General features: G+C 62.4%; 1 protein-coding gene and 7 non-coding genes across 8 annotated transcripts in view; 1 reads left to right on the top strand and 7 right to left on the bottom strand.

Moving 5' to 3' along the window:
* Positions 1–795: 795 nt before the first annotated feature.
* On the bottom strand, positions 796–914 carry LOC135875373 (5S ribosomal RNA). The gene has a single exon (XR_010561245.1). It is a non-coding gene; the product is annotated as a 5S ribosomal RNA (ribosomal RNA).
* A 1,111-nt stretch (positions 915–2,025) lies between these two features.
* LOC135875361 (5S ribosomal RNA) lies at positions 2,026–2,144 on the bottom strand. The gene has a single exon (XR_010561234.1). It is a non-coding gene; the product is annotated as a 5S ribosomal RNA (ribosomal RNA).
* A 1,118-nt stretch (positions 2,145–3,262) lies between these two features.
* On the bottom strand, positions 3,263–3,381 carry LOC135875390 (5S ribosomal RNA). The gene has a single exon (XR_010561261.1). It is a non-coding gene; the product is annotated as a 5S ribosomal RNA (ribosomal RNA).
* A 1,111-nt stretch (positions 3,382–4,492) lies between these two features.
* LOC135875402 (5S ribosomal RNA) lies at positions 4,493–4,611 on the bottom strand. Its single transcript, XR_010561272.1, has one exon. It is a non-coding gene; the product is annotated as a 5S ribosomal RNA (ribosomal RNA).
* A 1,109-nt stretch (positions 4,612–5,720) lies between these two features.
* Positions 5,721–5,839, bottom strand: LOC135875261 (5S ribosomal RNA). The gene has a single exon (XR_010561170.1). It is a non-coding gene; the product is annotated as a 5S ribosomal RNA (ribosomal RNA).
* A 1,118-nt stretch (positions 5,840–6,957) lies between these two features.
* LOC135875258 (5S ribosomal RNA) lies at positions 6,958–7,076 on the bottom strand. Its single transcript, XR_010561167.1, has one exon. It is a non-coding gene; the product is annotated as a 5S ribosomal RNA (ribosomal RNA).
* A 1,113-nt stretch (positions 7,077–8,189) lies between these two features.
* LOC135875260 (5S ribosomal RNA) lies at positions 8,190–8,308 on the bottom strand. The gene has a single exon (XR_010561169.1). It is a non-coding gene; the product is annotated as a 5S ribosomal RNA (ribosomal RNA).
* Positions 8,309–11,857: 3,549 nt separating this feature from the next.
* CRTAP (cartilage associated protein) overlaps positions 11,858–16,628 on the top strand; it is a 30,720-nt gene continuing 25,949 nt past the window's right edge. Inside the window, 2 exon segments of the mRNA XM_065399445.1 lie at positions 11,858–11,965; positions 11,967–12,536. Of these exon segments, the coding sequence (XP_065255517.1) occupies positions 11,858–11,965; positions 11,967–12,536 (678 nt within the window).

Genomic DNA, 16,628 nt, shown 5'->3' with positions numbered 1-16,628 from the left:
CCGCTCTGCTCTGCTCACACCTCCTGCTGCTCGCCACACCTCACGCCTCCCTGGCGACGCCCTCCCGCACTTGGCCTGCCTTTTGCTCGCTCCGGGAAACCCGGGACGCGCGGCCCGGAGGCCTCGCCCGCGCCCTGCCCCGTCTCCCGCTTCGCAAGGCCCCGGGGGACGCAGGATGGCCCACCGCCTCCGCCTCCCTCTTCCTCCTCCTCCTCCTCCTCCTCCTCAGGGGGATCAGCCCAGAGGCGACCAGCACCCATCTTCCCACTTACTGGCCCCGAGCCGAGGCAGGGACTGCTCCAGGCCCGCAGGCAGCCTTCCCGGGCAAAAGGGCCACCTTAGGGCAGCAGCTGCCTCTCTCTCCTCCCACGTTTAAAGGGCCAGCTGCCAAGGAGGCGTGCTGCCAAAGGGCTTCCCTAAAGCAGCCACCCCCAAAGGCCCGGGCTGCGCCTTGCGGCTTTCCTTTCTCCCAGCCTCCCGCTCCCAGCGGCGGAGCTGAAGCGGCTGGCAGGGAGCGCGAGCGCAGGCAGGCCTTGGGGCGCCTGCCGCCGCTGCGGCCAGCTGGCCTCCCACCCACACCTGCTGCCGACGGGGGGCAAGAGCACCGGCTGGTAAAAAAAAGAAACGGGCCACGGGGCCGGGTGCCCAAAGCCCTCGCCCTCGGCAGCGGTGGGCGAGGCGGCGAGGGCCTGGGAGACCTTAGCGGAAGCAAGCCAGGAGGAGGCGGCAAAAGCGCGTGCCCGAGGGAGACCTGCAGGCGGGGAGCGGCAGGGAGCGTGGCGAGGGCAGGCAAAAAGCCTACAGCACCCAGTATTCCCAGGAGGTCTCCCATCCAAGTACTAACCAGGCCCGACCCTGCTTAGCTTCCGAGATCAGACGAGATCGGGCGTGTTCAGGGTGGTATGGCCGTAGACGCTGCCGCTTTGCCTGCCTTTAAGCAAGCCCGCAGACGAGCCCTGCTTGCTCCGTTCTGCCGATTCCCTCCTCCCCGCCGGCGCAACGCACGCGACAACAGCCTCCGGCCTCGCACCCCTCCCTCGCCACACCAACGCTCCCGCCCCGCACGACGATCCGCGGACCCCGACCCCTGGCCCGCACACACCACGCCTAAGCCTCCTCCCCACCCCCACGCACTCTCTCCTCAGACGGGACCCACACAAACCCGCCACACCACACAAAACCCCGCGCACCGCCACACCCAGGCGCGGATGCCCCCCCGCACACCCGCTGCCGCTCTGCTCTGCTCACACCTCCTGCTGCTCGCCACACCTCACGCCTCCCTGGCGACGCCCTCCCGCACTTGGCCTGCCTTTTGCTCGCTCCGGGAAACCCGGGACGCGCGGCCCGGAGGCCTCGCCCGCGCCCTGCCCCGTCTCCCGCTTCGCAAGGCCCCGGGGGACGCAGGATGGCCCACCGCCTCCGCCTCCCTCTTCCTCCTCCTCCTCCTCCTCCTCCTCAGGGGGATCAGCCCAGAGGCGACCAGCACCCATCTTCCCACTTACTGGCCCCGAGCCGAGGCAGGGACTGCTCCAGGCCCGCAGGCAGCCTTCCCGGGCAAAAGGGCCACCTTAGGGCAGCAGCTGCCTCTCTCTCCTCCCACGTTTAAAGGGCCAGCTGCCAAGGAGGCGTGCTGCCAAAGGGCTTCCCTAAAGCAGCCACCCCCAAAGGCCCGGGCTGCGCCTTGCGGCTTTCCTTTCTCCCAGCCTCCCGCTCCCAGCGGCGGAGCTGAAGCGGCTGGCAGGGAGCGCGAGCGCAGGCAGGCCTTGGGGCGCCTGCCGCCGCTGCGGCCAGCTGGCCTCCCACCCACACCTGCTGCCGACGGGGGGCAAGAGCACCGGCTGGTAAAAAAAAGAAACGGGCCACGGGGCCGGGTGCCCAAAGCCCTCGCCCTCGGCAGCGGTGGGCGAGGCGGCGAGGGCCTGGGAGACCTTAGCGGAAGCAAGCCAGGAGGAGGCGGCAAAAGCGCGTGCCCGAGGGAGACCTGCAGGCGGGGAGCGGCAGGGAGCGTGGCGAGGGCAGGCAAAAAGCCTACAGCACCCAGTATTCCCAGGAGGTCTCCCATCCAAGTACTAACCAGGCCCGACCCTGCTTAGCTTCCGAGATCAGACGAGATCGGGCGTGTTCAGGGTGGTATGGCCGTAGACGCTGTTGCCTGCCGCTTTGCCTGCCTTTAAGCAAGCCCGCAGACGAGCCCTGCTTGCTCCGTTCTGCCGATTCCCTCCTCCCCGCCGGCGCAACGCACGCGACAACAGCCTCCGGCCTCGCACCCCTCCCTCGCCACACCAACGCTCCCGCCCCGCACGACGATCCGCGGACCCCGACCCCTGGCCCGCACACACCACGCCTAAGCCTCCTCCCCACCTCCACGCACTCTCTCCTCAGACGGGACCCACACAAACCCGCCACACCACACAAAACCCCGCGCACCGCCACACCCAGGCGCGGCTGCCCCCCCGCACACCCGCTGCCGCTCTGCTCTGCTCACACCTCCTGCTGCTCGCCACACCTCACGCCTCCCTGGCGACGCCCTCCCGCACTTGGCCTGCCTTTTGCTCGCTCCGGGAACCCCGGGACGCGCGGCCCGGAGGCCTCGCCCGCGCCCTGCCCCGTCTCCCGCTTCGCAAGGCCCCGGGGGACGCAGGATGGCCCACCGCCTCCGCCTCCCTCTTCCTCCTCCTCCTCCTCCTCCTCCTCAGGGGGATCAGCCCAGAGGCGTCCAGCACCCATCTTCCCACTTACTGGCCCCGAGCCGAGGCAGGGACTGCTCCAGGCCCGCAGGCAGCCTTCCCGGGCAAAAGGGCCACCTTAGGGCAGCAGCTGCCTCTCTCTCCTCCCACGTTTAAAGGGCCAGCTGCCAAGGAGGCGTGCTGCCAAAGGGCTTCCCTAAAGCAGCCACCCCCAAAGGCCCGGGCTGCGCCTTGCGGCTTTCCTTTCTCCCAGCCTCCCGCTCCCAGCGGCGGAGCTGAAGCGGCTGGCAGGGAGCGCGAGCGCAGGCAGGCCTTGGGGCGCCTGCCGCCGCTGCGGCCAGCTGGCCTCCCACCCACACCTGCTGCCGACGGGGGGCAAGAGCACCGGCTGGTAAAAAAAAGAAACGGGCCACGGGGCCGGGTGCCCAAAGCCCTCGCCCTCGGCAGCGGTGGGCGAGGCGGCGAGGGCCTGGGAGACCTTAGCGGAAGCAAGCCAGGAGGAGGCGGCAAAAGCGCGTGCCCGAGGGAGACCTGCAGGCGGGGAGCGGCAGGGAGCGTGGCGAGGGCAGGCAAAAAGCCTACAGCACCCAGTATTCCCAGAAGGTCTCCCATCCAAGTACTAACCAGGCCCGACCCTGCTTAGCTTCCGAGATCAGACGAGATCGGGCGTGTTCAGGGTGGTATGGCCGTAGACGCTGCCGCTTTGCCTGCCTTTAAGCAAGCCCGCAGACGAGCCCTGCTTGCTCCGTTCTGCCGATTCCCTCCTCCCCGCCGGCGCAACGCACGCGACAACAGCCTCCGGCCTCGCACCCCTCCCTCGCCACACCAACGCTCCCGCCCCGCACGACGATCCGCGGACCCCGACCCCTGGCCCGCACACACCACGCCTAAGCCTCCTCCCCACCCCCACGCACTCTCTCCTCAGACGGGACCCACACAAACCCGCCACACCACACAAAACCCCGCGCACCGCCACACCCAGGCGCGGATGCCCCCCCGCACACCCGCTGCCGCTCTGCTCTGCTCACACCTCCTGCTGCTCGCCACACCTCACGCCTCCCTGGCGACGCCCTCCCGCACTTGGCCTGCCTTTTGCTCGCTCCGGGAAACCCGGGACGCGCGGCCCGGAGGCCTCGCCCGCGCCCTGCCCCGTCTCCCGCTTCGCAAGGCCCCGGGGGACGCAGGATGGCCCACCGCCTCCGCCTCCCTCTTCCTCCTCCTCCTCCTCCTCCTCCTCAGGGGGATCAGCCCAGAGGCGACCAGCACCCATCTTCCCACTTACTGGCCCCGAGCCGAGGCAGGGACTGCTCCAGGCCCGCAGGCAGCCTTCCCGGGCAAAAGGGCCACCTTAGGGCAGCAGCTGCCTCTCTCTCCTCCCACGTTTAAAGGGCCAGCTGCCAAGGAGGCGTGCTGCCAAAGGGCTTCCCTAAAGCAGCCACCCCCAAAGGCCCGGGCTGCGCCTTGCGGCTTTCCTTTCTCCCAGCCTCCCGCTCCCAGCGGCGGAGCTGAAGCGGCTGGCAGGGAGCGCGAGCGCAGGCAGGCCTTGGGGCGCCTGCCGCCGCTGCGGCCAGCTGGCCTCCCACCCACACCTGCTGCCGACGGGGGGCAAGAGCACCGGCTGGTAAAAAAAAGAAACGGGCCACGGGGCCGGGTGCCCAAAGCCCTCGCCCTCGGCAGCGGTGGGCGAGGCGGCGAGGGCCTGGGAGACCTTAGCGGAAGCAAGCCAGGAGGAGGCGGCAAAAGCGCGTGCCCGAGGGAGACCTGCAGGCGGGGAGCGGCAGGGAGCGTGGCGAGGGCAGGCAAAAAGCCTACAGCACCCAGTATTCCCAGGAGGTCTCCCATCCAAGTACTAACCAGGCCCGACCCTGCTTAGCTTCCGAGATCAGACAAGATCGGGCGTGTTCAGGGTGGTATGGCCGTAGACGCTGTTGCCTGCCGCTTTGCCTGCCTTTAAGCAAGCCCGCAGACGAGCCCGGCTTGCTCCGTTCTGCCGATTCCCTCCTCCCCGCCGGCGCAACGCATGCGACAACAGCCTCCGGCCTCGCACCCCTCCCTCGCCACACCAACGCTCCCGCCCCGCACGACGATCCGCGGACCCCGACCCCTGGCCCGCACACACCACGCCTAAGCCTCCTCCCCACCCCCACGCACTCTCTCCTCAGACGGGACCCACACAAACCCGCCACACCACACAAAACCCCGCGCACCGCCACACCCAGGCGCGGATGCCCCCCCGCACACCCGCTGCCGCTCTGCTCTGCTCACACCTCCTGCTGCTCGCCACACCTCACGCCTCCCTGGCGACGCCCTCCCGCACTTGGCCTGCCTTTTGCTCGCTCCTGGAAACCCGGGACGCGCGGCCCGGAGGCCTCGCCCGCGCCCTGCCCCGTCTCCCGCTTCGCAAGGCCCCGGGGGACGCAGGATGGCCCACCGCCTCCGCCTCCCTCTTCCTCCTCCTCCTCCTCCGGGGGATCAGCCCAGAGGCGACCAGCACCCATCTTCCCACTTACTGGCCCCGAGCCGAGGCAGGGACTGCTCCAGGCCCGCAGGCAGCCTTCCCGGGCAAAAGGGCCACCTTAGGGCAGCAGCTGCCTCTCTCTCCTCCAACGTTTAAAGGGCCAGCTGCCAAGGAGGCGTGCTGCCAAAGGGCTTCCCTAAAGCAGCCACCCCCAAAGGCCCGGGCTGCGCCTTGCGGCTTTCCTTTCTCCCAGCCTCCCGCTCCCAGCGGCGGAGCTGAAGCGGCTGGCAGGGAGCGCGAGCGCAGGCAGGCCTTGGGGCGCCTGCCGCCGCTGCGGCCAGCTGGCCTCCCACCCACACCTGCTGCCGACGGGGGGCAAGAGCACCGGCTGGTAAAAAAAAGAAACGCGCCACGGGGCCGGGTGCCCAAAGCCCTCGCCCTCGGCAGCGGTGGGCGAGGCGGCGAGGGCCTGGGAGACCTTAGCGGAAGCAAGCCAGGAGGAGGCGGCAAAAGCGCGTGCCCGAGGGAGACCTGCAGGCGGGGAGCGGCAGGGAGCGTGGCGAGGGCAGGCAAAAAGCCTACAGCACCCAGTATTCCCAGGAGGTCTCCCATCCAAGTACTAACCAGGCCCGACCCTGCTTAGCAGCCGAGATCAGACGAGATCGGGCGTGTTCAGGGTGGTATGGCCGTAGACGCTGTTGCCTGCCGCTTTGCCTGCCTTTAAGCAAGCCCGCAGACGAGCCCGGCTTGCTCCGTTCTGCCGATTCCCTCCTCCCCGCCGGCGCAACGCACGCGACAACAGCCTCCGGCCTCGCACCCCTCCCTCGCCACACCAACGCTCCCGCCCCGCACGACGATCCGCGGACCCCGACCCCTGGCCCGCACACACCACGCCTAAGCCTCCTCCCCACCCCCACGCACTCTCTCCTCAGACGGGACCCACACAAACCCGCCACACCACACAAAACCCCGCGCACCGCCACACCCAGGCGCGGCTGCCCCCCCGCACACCCGCTGCCGCTCTGCTCTGCTCACACCTCCTGCTGCTCGCCACACCTCACGCCTCCCTGGCGACGCCCTCCCGCACTTGGCCTGCCTTTTGCTCGCTCCGGGAAACCCGGGACGCGCGGCCCGGAGGCCTCGCCCGCGCCCTGCCCCGTCTCCCGCTTCGCAAGGCCCCGGGGGACGCAGGATGGCCCACCGCCTCCGCCTCCCTCTTCCTCCTCCTCCTCCTCCTCCTCCTCAGGGGGATCAGCCCAGAGGCGACCAGCACCCATCTTCCCACTTACTGGCCCCGAGCCGAGGCAGGGACTGCTCCAGGCCCGCAGGCAGCCTTCCCGGGCAAAAGGGCCACCTTAGGGCAGCAGCTGCCTCTCTCTCCTCCCACGTTTAAAGGGCCAGCTGCCAAGGAGGCGTGCTGCCAAAGGGCTTCCCTAAAGCAGCCACCCCCAAAGGCCCGGGCTGCGCCTTGCGGCTTTCCTTTCTCCCAGCCTCCCGCTCCCAGCGGCGGAGCTGAAGCGGCTGGCAGGGAGCGCGAGCGCAGGCAGGCCTTGGGGCGCCTGCCGCCGCTGCGGCCAGCTGGCCTCCCACCCACACCTGCTGCCGACGGGGGGCAAGAGCACCGGCTGGTAAAAAAAAGAAACGGGCCACGGGGCCGGGTGCCCAAAGCCCTCGCCCTCGGCAGCGGTGGGCGAGGCGGCGAGGGCCTGGGAGACCTTAGCGGAAGCAAGCCAGGAGGAGGCGGCAAAAGCGCGTGCCCGAGGGAGACCTGCAGGCGGGGAGCGGCAGGGAGCGTGGCGAGGGCAGGCAAAAAGCCTACAGCACCCAGTATTCCCAGGAGGTCTCCCATCCAAGTACTAACCAGGCCCGACCCTGCTTAGCTTCCGAGATCAGACGAGATCGGGCGTGTTCAGGGTGGTATGGCCGTAGACGCTGTTGCCTGCCGCTTTGCCTGCCTTTAAGCAAGCCCGCAGACGAGCCCGGCTTGCTCCGTTCTGCCGATTCCCTCCTCCCCGCCGGCGCAACGCATGCGACAACAGCCTCCGGCCTCGCACCCCTCCCTCGCCACACCAACGCTCCCGCCCCGCACGACGATCCGCGGACCCCGACCCCTGGCCCGCACACACCACGCCTAAGCCTCCTCCCCACCCCCACGCACTCTCTCCTCAGACGGGACCCACACAAACCCGCCACACCACACAAAACCCCCGCGCACCGCCACACCCAGGCGCGGATGCCCCCCCGCACACCCGCTGCCGCTCTGCTCTGCTCACACCTCCTGCTGCTCGCCACACCTCACGCCTCCCTGGCGACGCCCTCCCGCACTTGGCCTGCCTTTTGCTCGCTCCTGGAAACCCGGGACGCGCGGCCCGGAGGCCTCGCCCGCGCCCTGCCCCGTCTCCCGCTTCGCAAGGCCCCGGGGGACGCAGGATGGCCCACCGCCTCCGCCTCCCTCTTCCTCCTCCTCCTCCTCCTCCGGGGGATCAGCCCAGAGGCGACCAGCACCCATCTTCCCACTTACTGGCCCCGAGCCGAGGCAGGGACTGCTCCAGGCCCGCAGGCAGCCTTCCCGGGCAAAAGGGCCACCTTAGGGCAGCAGCTGCCTCTCTCTCCTCCAACGTTTAAAGGGCCAGCTGCCAAGGAGGCGTGCTGCCAAAGGGCTTCCCTAAAGCAGCCACCCCCAAAGGCCCGGGCTGCGCCTTGCGGCTTTCCTTTCTCCCAGCCTCCCGCTCCCAGCGGCGGAGCTGAAGCGGCTGGCAGGGAGCGCGAGCGCAGGCAGGCCTTGGGGCGCCTGCCGCCGCTGCGGCCAGCTGGCCTCCCACCCACACCTGCTGCCGACGGGGGGCAAGAGCACCGGCTGGTAAAAAAAAGAAACGCGCCACGGGGCCGGGTGCCCAAAGCCCTCGCCCTCGGCAGCGGTGGGCGAGGCGGCGAGGGCCTGGGAGACCTTAGCGGAAGCAAGCCAGGAGGAGGCGGCAAAAGCGCGTGCCCGAGGGAGACCTGCAGGCGGGGAGCGGCAGGGAGCGTGGCGAGGGCAGGCAAAAAGCCTACAGCACCCAGTATTCCCAGGAGGTCTCCCATCCAAGTACTAACCAGGCCCGACCCTGCTTAGCAGCCGAGATCAGACGAGATCGGGCGTGTTCAGGGTGGTATGGCCGTAGACGCTGTTGCCTGCCGCTTTGCCTGCCTTTAAGCAAGCCCGCAGACGAGCCCGGCTTGCTCCGTTCTGCCGATTCCCTCCTCCCCGCCGGCGCAACGCACGCGACAACAGCCTCCGGCCTCGCACCCCTCCCTCGCCACACCAACGCTCCCGCCCCGCACGACGATCCGCGGACCCCGACCCCTGGCCCGCACACACCACGCCTAAGCCTCCTCCCCACCCCCACGCACTCTCTCCTCAGACGGGACCCACACAAACCCGCCACACCACACAAAACCCCGCACACCGCCACACCCAGGCGCAGCTGCCCCCCCGCACACCCGCTGCCGCTCTGCTCTGCTCACACCTCCTGCTGCTCGCCACACCTCACGCCTCCCTGGCACGCGACAACAGCCTCCGGCCTCGCACCCCTCCCTCGCCACACCAACGCTCCCGCCCCGCACGACGATCCGCGGACCCCGACCCCTGGCCCGCACAACCACGCCTAAGCCTCCTCCCCACCTGTGACAATGCGGTTCTGGCGGGACCCAACTGAGAGTGCCAACTCAGGACAAATTGCTTAAACAGGGCAGTTACAGCCCAAGCCTGCAGTTTTTCCACCTCTAAGGCAAACCAAACCAGCCAGACTAAGAGGACTTCGTTCTCACCCCACTGGCTAACCACAAGTCTCACAAGCAATTTCCTTAGACACTCCAGTTTCCCAGTATCACCACCAGTGCCACTCGTTTTGGGGACAAATGGTTATGAAAACCAATACCCCAATAAAAGAAAAAAGGTTCTCCTGATCCCAAAGGTTCAAGCCCCAGACCCAGGTCAATATACAAATCAGATCTTACCCACAAATCACGCTGTTGCCAATCCCTTAGAATCTAAAATCTAAAGGTTTATTGATAAAAGAAAAAAGATAGAGATGAGTTAGAATTGGTTAAATGGAATCAATTACATCCAGCAATGGCAAAGTTCTTGGTTCAGGCTTGCATCAGCGATAGAATAAACTGCAGGTTCAAATTAAGTCTCTGGAATACATCCCCCGCTGGGATGGGTCCTCAGTCCTTTGTTCAAAGCTTCAGCTTGTAGCAAAGTCCTTCCAGAGGTATGAAGCAAGATTGAAGACAAAATGGAGATGAGGCATCAGCCTTATATAGTCTTTTCCAGGTGTAAGAAGACCTCTTTGTTCTTACTGTGGAAAATTACAGCAAAATGGAGTCTGGCGTCACATGGGCCAATTCCTGCATACTTTGCTGAGTCTGAAGGCATATTTGCCTTCTCTCAATGGGTCCATTGTATAGCTGATGGTCCTTAATGGGCCATCAAGCAGGCTAGGCAGAGCTAATCCCAGCTTGTCTGGGATGTCACCCAGAAGCATAGCATAAGTTTGCCATACAGACAGTATAGAGCCAATATTCATAACTTCAAATACAAAACTGATACACACATATAGACAGCATAATCATAACCAGTAAACCATAACCTTGTCTTAGACACCCCATTTGACCCCTTTTATACAAGATTTGGGTGCCACTACAGGACCTTGGTTGCAACAATGATCTATATGGTCCCAGTTTATGTCAATAACGTCACACCACCCCCACGCACTCTCTCCTCAGACGGGACCCTCACAAACCCGCCACACCCACCCACCACACAAAATCCCGCGCACCGCCACACCCAGGTGCGGCTGCCCCCCCTCTGCTTTGCTCACAGCTCCTGCTGCTTGCCACACCTCACACCTCCCTGGCGACGCCCTCCCGCACCTGGCCTGCCTTTTGCTCGCTCCGGGAAACCCGGGACGCGCGGCCCGGAGGCCTCGCCCACGCCCTGCCCCGTCTCCCGCTTCGCAAGGCCCCGGGGGACGCAGGATGGCCCACCGCCTCCGCCTCCTCCTCCTCCTCAGGGGGATCAGCCCAGAGGCAACCAGCACCCATCTTCCCACTTACTGGCCCCGAGCCGAGGCAGGGACTGCTCCAGGCCCGCAGGCAGCCTTCCCGGGCAAAAGGGCCACCTTAAGGCAGCAGCTGCCTCTCTCTCCTCCCACGTTTAAAGGGCCAGCTGCCAAGGAGGCGTGCTGCCAAAGGGCTTCCCTAAAGCAGCCACCCCCAAAGGCCCGGGCTGCACCTTGCGGCTTTCCTTTCTCCCAGCCTCCTGCTCCCAGCGGCGGAGCTGAAGCGGCTGGCAGGGAACACGAGCGCAGGCAGGCCTTGGGGCGCCTGCCACCGCTGCGGCCAGCTGGCCTCCCACCCACACCCGCTGCCAACGGGGCAAGAATACCAGCTGGTAAAAAAAAGAAACGTGCCCCCGACCCCTGGCCCGCACACACCACGCCTAAGCCTCCTCCCCACCCCTCACAAATACACCCCTCTCCCCCCACCCCCACGCACTCTCTCCTGAGACGGGACCCTCACAAACCCGCCACACCCACCCACCACACAAAACCCCGCACACCACCACCCCGAGGCGCGGCGCAAGACACCGCCCAGGACGCGGCTGCAAGAGCACCAGCTGGTAAAAATAAGAAACACGCCACGGGGCCGGGTGCCCAAAGCCCTCACCCTCGGCAGTGGTGGGCGAGGCAGCTACAACCTGGGAGACCTTAGCGGAAGCAAGCCAGGACGAGGCGGCAAAAGCGTGTGCCAGATGCACAGTGGCTAACCCATGCCTTTGCTTCCAGAATGCTCCTTCCCCCCAGGATGAGCCCATGCCACACCACACATCGCCCCCCGCCCAGCTTCCCAACTCCCTATGGCTAGAGCCCTTCCAGACCCACCATGCCCCACGAGGCCCCCAGATGCCCTCACAAATGCACAGCACCCTTCACAACTCCACCCCTACCCAGCGTGCCCACAGCCCCACCACAACTGCACAGCACTCCCCAAAAAAACACCACTCCCTAGTGCCCCAATACACAGAGTTCTTCCCCACCCCCTCACAGCCCAGCACCCCCCCCCCATTCTCCCACACCCTGCCTCCCAGCCACAACCACCGGCCCTGCTGGGAGGCAACTGTGTCTGCAGGTTTGAGCCAGCAGCTTAGCCAGGGGTGGTCCCGGGGCCAGGAATCGATCCAGCCGGTTGGGAGTGGCCCAATCAGACAGGCCAGGGTCTGCCTGGGCTGGGCTCCCTGAAGACACAGTTGCCTGGAGGGGCCCAGCCAAGCCCCCTTACTGTCTCCAGCCCCAGCCCCACCCCCACCTGGCTGAGCCTGGCCAGGCTTCTGCACCAGTCCCAGGCAGCTCAACTCTGGGGAGACAGCAGGTGGTGCCCCACAGTGGGTAGGAAGCAGAGACTGCCCAGAGCCAGAGGTCCAGCGAGGGGGCAGAGAGGAGCAGGGGTGTGTGGCCAGGCTGAGAGGAGCAAGTGCCAGGGTGAGCCAGCAGGGTCTCAGGGCACAGTGCAAGTGGAGCAGGCCAGGGCCCCTTCTGAGCATAGGCTGGGCTCCAGGGAGCCACTAGTGCCATTGTAAACCCGGCATTGGGGTGTCTCTTGGTATGTAGGAGCAGCAGTGAGGCTGCCTGACAGTTCCCCTCCCTTCCCCTATATTTGGCTCTGACACCTCATGTGCTGGGCGGGCAGGCGCAGTGCTTCTTTCCCCTCCCCTGCTGCATGCCGGCTTGGGGCCCGTCTCCTCCCCCCGTGCAAAGGGGCCGGCCGGCCCATTGTCCATTTTTCCTAGGTTCCGCCTCGCCCGCTCTTCGTGCTTCCGCCGGGCTGGTAGCTGTCCCGTGGTGCCGGGTCGGGGTGCAGCGCTGGCGGCGGGCAGGATGGGCTGCGAGCGGCCGGGAGCTATGGGGCTGGGGCTGGGGCTGCTGGGGCTGCTGCTGGCCGGGGCGCGGGCGCAGTACGAGCGCTACAGCTTCAAGAGCTTTCCCCGGGACGAGCTGATGCCGCTGGAGTCCGCCTATCGCTACGGCCTGGACCAGTACAGCAGCGAGAACTGGCCCGAGAGCGTCAGCTACTTGGAGGTGAGCATGCGGCTGCACCGCCTGCTGCGGGACAGTGAGGCCTTCTGCCACCTCAACTGCAGCGCCGCCCGCCTGCCGCCGCGCGGCTCCCCGGCCCGCTTCGCCGGCTTCCCGGAGCTGCGCCTCTTCGCGGACGTGCTGCAGCGGGCGCAGTGCCTCAAGCGCTGCAAGCAGGGGCTGCCCGCCTTCCGCCAGTCCCAGCCCAGCCGCGAGGTGCTCGACGAGTTCCAGAGGCGAGAGCCCTACAAGTTCCTGCAGTACGCCTACTACAAGGTAAGGCCGCCCTGCCTTACCATACCCCCCCCCCCAGTGCCCCACTGCCCTGTCATACACCCAGTGCCCCACTGCCACACCATACCCCATAGTGCCCCACTGCCCTGTCATACACCCAGTGCCCCACTGCCACACCATACCCCATAGTGCCCCACTGCCCTGTCATACACCCAGTGCCCCACTGCCTCCCACTGCCACACCATACCCCATAGTGCCCCACTGCCCTGTCATACACCCAGTGCCCCACTGCCTCCCACTGCCACACCATACCCCATAGTGCCCCACTGCCCTGTCATACACCCAGTGCCCACTGCCCTGCCATACACCCAGTGCCCCACTGCCTTACCATACCCCATAGTGCCCCACTGCCCTGTCATACACCCAGTGCCCCACTGCCTCCCACTGACACACCATACCCCATAGTGCCCCACTGCCCTGTCATACACCCAGTGCCCCACTGCCTCCCACTGACACACCATACCCCATAGTGCCCCACTGCCCTGTCATACACCCAGTGCCGCACTGCCTCCCACTGCCACACCATACCCCATAGTGCCCCACTGCCCTGTCATACACTCAGTGCCCACTGCCCTGCCATACACCCAGTGCCCCACTGCCTTACCATACCCCATAGTGCCCACTGCCCTGTCATACACCCAGTGCAGCACTGCCTCCCACTGCCACACCATACCCCATAGTGCCTCACTGCCCTGTCATATACCCAGTGCTCCACTGCCCCCAGTGCCCACTGCCCTGTCATACACCCAGTGCCCCACTGTCCCCAGTGCCCCATTACCCTAGCATAAACCCAGCGCCCCACTGCCAATCCATACCCCAATGCCCCAGCATACACACAATGCCCCACACACTTTCTGCCTCCATTACATCCCTGTGCACCCGGAGTGCCCACTGCCCTATCATACACCCACCATCCCCGTTGCACCTCCATGGCCCCCACACCTGCTGCCCCATGACACTCCAGTGTTCCCTCTGCCCCTCACTGCCCCATTACACCCAGTGTCCTGACACACTTACTGCCCCCTCTGCCCCATCACACATACTGTGCCCCCACCTGAGTGCCCATCTCACCCATGGTGCCTCCACTGCCCCCCACCCCTCTCAGACCGACTACCCCCCGTGACCACTGCCCCATCATATTTTCAGTGCTGCTCATCACCTTATCATACTGCCACAATACACACACCATGCTCGCTGCTGTGTCATGCACTCACCACCCTATCACCCAGCTAGTGTCCCCACTGCCCCCACCCCACCCAACTTTGTGCCCATTGCCTCCCCACCTTGTCATACACCCCAGTGCTTCCTGGCCCTGCACCCCACTACCTCCCCCATCCCTATACCACAGTCTCATTTTGCAGTGTAATGTCTTCTACACCCTCCTCCACACACATACTCTCTGCTTGCACTCACATCCCTCCCACTCTGTATTTCAGTGTAATGCTGCACCCGCCCCCCATACGTTCCCTCTCCCAGGATGTCCAACCGCCTCAGCGCACACCTCAATGTGCACCTGCATGCACACCCCCACACACCCCTCCCTGTACTTGGGTTGCTTCCTCCCTATTGCCTGTCCCCCTCACCCAATCACCTTCTTCAAGGTAATAGTGCACCCCCTGCCCATTATCTCCCTTCATATATCCTACTACTGGCTTCTTGTACACCCCATGCCCAGGATGTATACCAACTATCCTACCAATTATGCCCCAACCTCAGCCAACTACCTTTGCCAGGACATCCCATCCTACAGTCTATTGCATCATCTCATTCTTCGCTGCCTTCACCCAGGCCATCCCATTCCAATTTGCACTGCCTCCCCCAGGCCAACTGAACTTCAAATAACTTAGTCTACTCTCTCATACATTCCCCCTCCCCCCGCATTTCAGATTATCCCACCCCAATCCCCACAATTCTCTTCTTCCACAGGTTATCCTGCTCCATTTCTCACTGCCTCATCTACATGTTAGCTCCCCACTGGCTCCCCCAGGCCATCCTACCCCTTGCCCCCACTCTCTGACTTCCCTGTGCTATCTCACCCCCAAATCCTGTAGCCCACTCCTACCATATGCTCCCATCTCATGCCCCTATAATATAATGCAGCTCTGATCACAACTCCATATTTTCTCAGTCTTCCCCCAAATCATCCCACCTACTTGCCTGAATTACACCACTCAGCTCTTCTCTCACCAACTGCCTTACTCCTGCTGGAATTCTGCACCACTGCACAATGCAGAATTTGCGCAGAATTCATGTTCCTCACAGAATTTTTTTTTTTCATGCAGAATTTTTGATTTCCCACCCCCTTGGGCATCCCTGTCCCCGTCACTCCTCAACCCAAGCTAGGCAGCATAGCAGGCCCAGGGCCCAAGCGGGGCAGGGGAATGGCTTTCCAAGTTCTCATTCCCTTGGCTGAATACAGCGAGAGACAGGACGCTCTCATTCTGCCCTGTGCTGGGCAAGATGCGGCCATTTCACATTTCCTATTTCAAGGAAACGGGACAACAATATCAAAAAGAAGAGGAACTTATTTTTCAGAGACATCACCCTATAATGTTTTATTCAGCAGGGTCACTTGTATTACATTATATGATTTTTTTTGTGGTTGCTGCTTGAAAGCATATTCTTTATTGATAAAGTGCTTTTTAGGCTTCTTCTGCATGGGAAATTTCTATCATTTACACCAATATAACACCCTGTGTGCACACTCTTATTCCATTATAAGAGTGGCTTCTTCTAGTATAAGCTAAACCCCTTGTGAAGTAACATAATCTAAACCAGAAATCTTCCCAGTTGTCATGAAATAAACTGGGGAAAAAACGCTTATGCAAGAATAAGAGTGTTCACACAGGGGTGGGGAGTTATTTTGACATAACTAGGTTGATTTAAATTCACACCTAATACAAACAAACAAAAATTACCATGTAGATCAGTAACTCCTTATTAGATACAAGTTGCAGGACATGAGGTACCAAATACATCTCTTTAAAAATGAATGGGCAGTAACTCTACCCTCAACTCATATTCACTCTCCTAATTCCCAAACCAATATATACCTGACCATACCAGCCCTAATTTATCCTCCTGTCCCCACCACCTGTCTTCACCACCTGTTCCCTTTACAGAGCATGCAGTCTTTACAAAGTACTTATGATCACGATAGCAAGCATGCCTGATACATAAAATGTTTATGCGTAAAGTATTCAGTAAAAATTCCTAGCAAACACGACAGTGCCTTAACTCAAGCAACAACAAAAGTATATGAGAGATCATTTGCAGAATATATTATAATTTGCAATTTGATTCAATCATCAGATTTAAGAGCTTTACGTGGCTTCTGCATTCTAGGTATCTTGCAGCTATAAATCACTGCAGGCCCCACAAACCGTTTCTTGGCTGACGGGTTTTGTTAAGGAAGGAATGTTTGTCATTTATTTTCTCCATAACACCACTGTCAGGGGAAACTTTGGATGAAATTTTTCAGGTGACTTAGTATTTACTCATGTGAGTGTAGAGGAGAAACTTTGCCACGTCTCAGATCTTGGGAGCAGATATTCTTATTCCTGCATTTGCTCCTTTGAAGGGTCAGGTTTGTCTTTCTCATTTCTGCCAAGTTTACTTTCTTCAATATGTATACAACTTTTTTTTTTTAATGTAACACACTGAGATTACAAATAAATCATGGACTAAGCAGAAGAGAAATAAATATCAACCTAACCAGCAAACAGGTTTGAAGAATAAAGCACAAGACAGGAAGCAGAACTGGACATTTGACGAAAGTGCAGCTGAGTTATTCTTGGCCTTTGCTATGTCTGGCCTGATTACAGATATAATATGTGGAGACGACTAGTAAATGCTATTGGCAACATTCCAGTTCCTTGACAGTTATAGCTTCACAGCAGCCAGGCTATACTTAAGGGTGGGATTGGCAATTTTGTGCCCTTTCTCCTCTTGATTTAGCCAGTGGGAATGAAATTTTTCCTTCTATAAGCAAAATGTTGGGGTTTTGTGCATGTTTGTTTTGAGTTTTTTGTTCATAAGTATATTTGCGTAAGCTATTTCAGACATTGTGAAGAG

Source organism: Emys orbicularis, chromosome 2, assembly GCF_028017835.1.
Source record: "Emys orbicularis isolate rEmyOrb1 chromosome 2, rEmyOrb1.hap1, whole genome shotgun sequence".
NCBI classification, from domain to species: domain Eukaryota; kingdom Metazoa; phylum Chordata; order Testudines; family Emydidae; genus Emys; species Emys orbicularis.
Note: the sequence above shows the minus strand (reverse complement) of the source record. Positions and strands in the feature narration are given on the sequence as shown.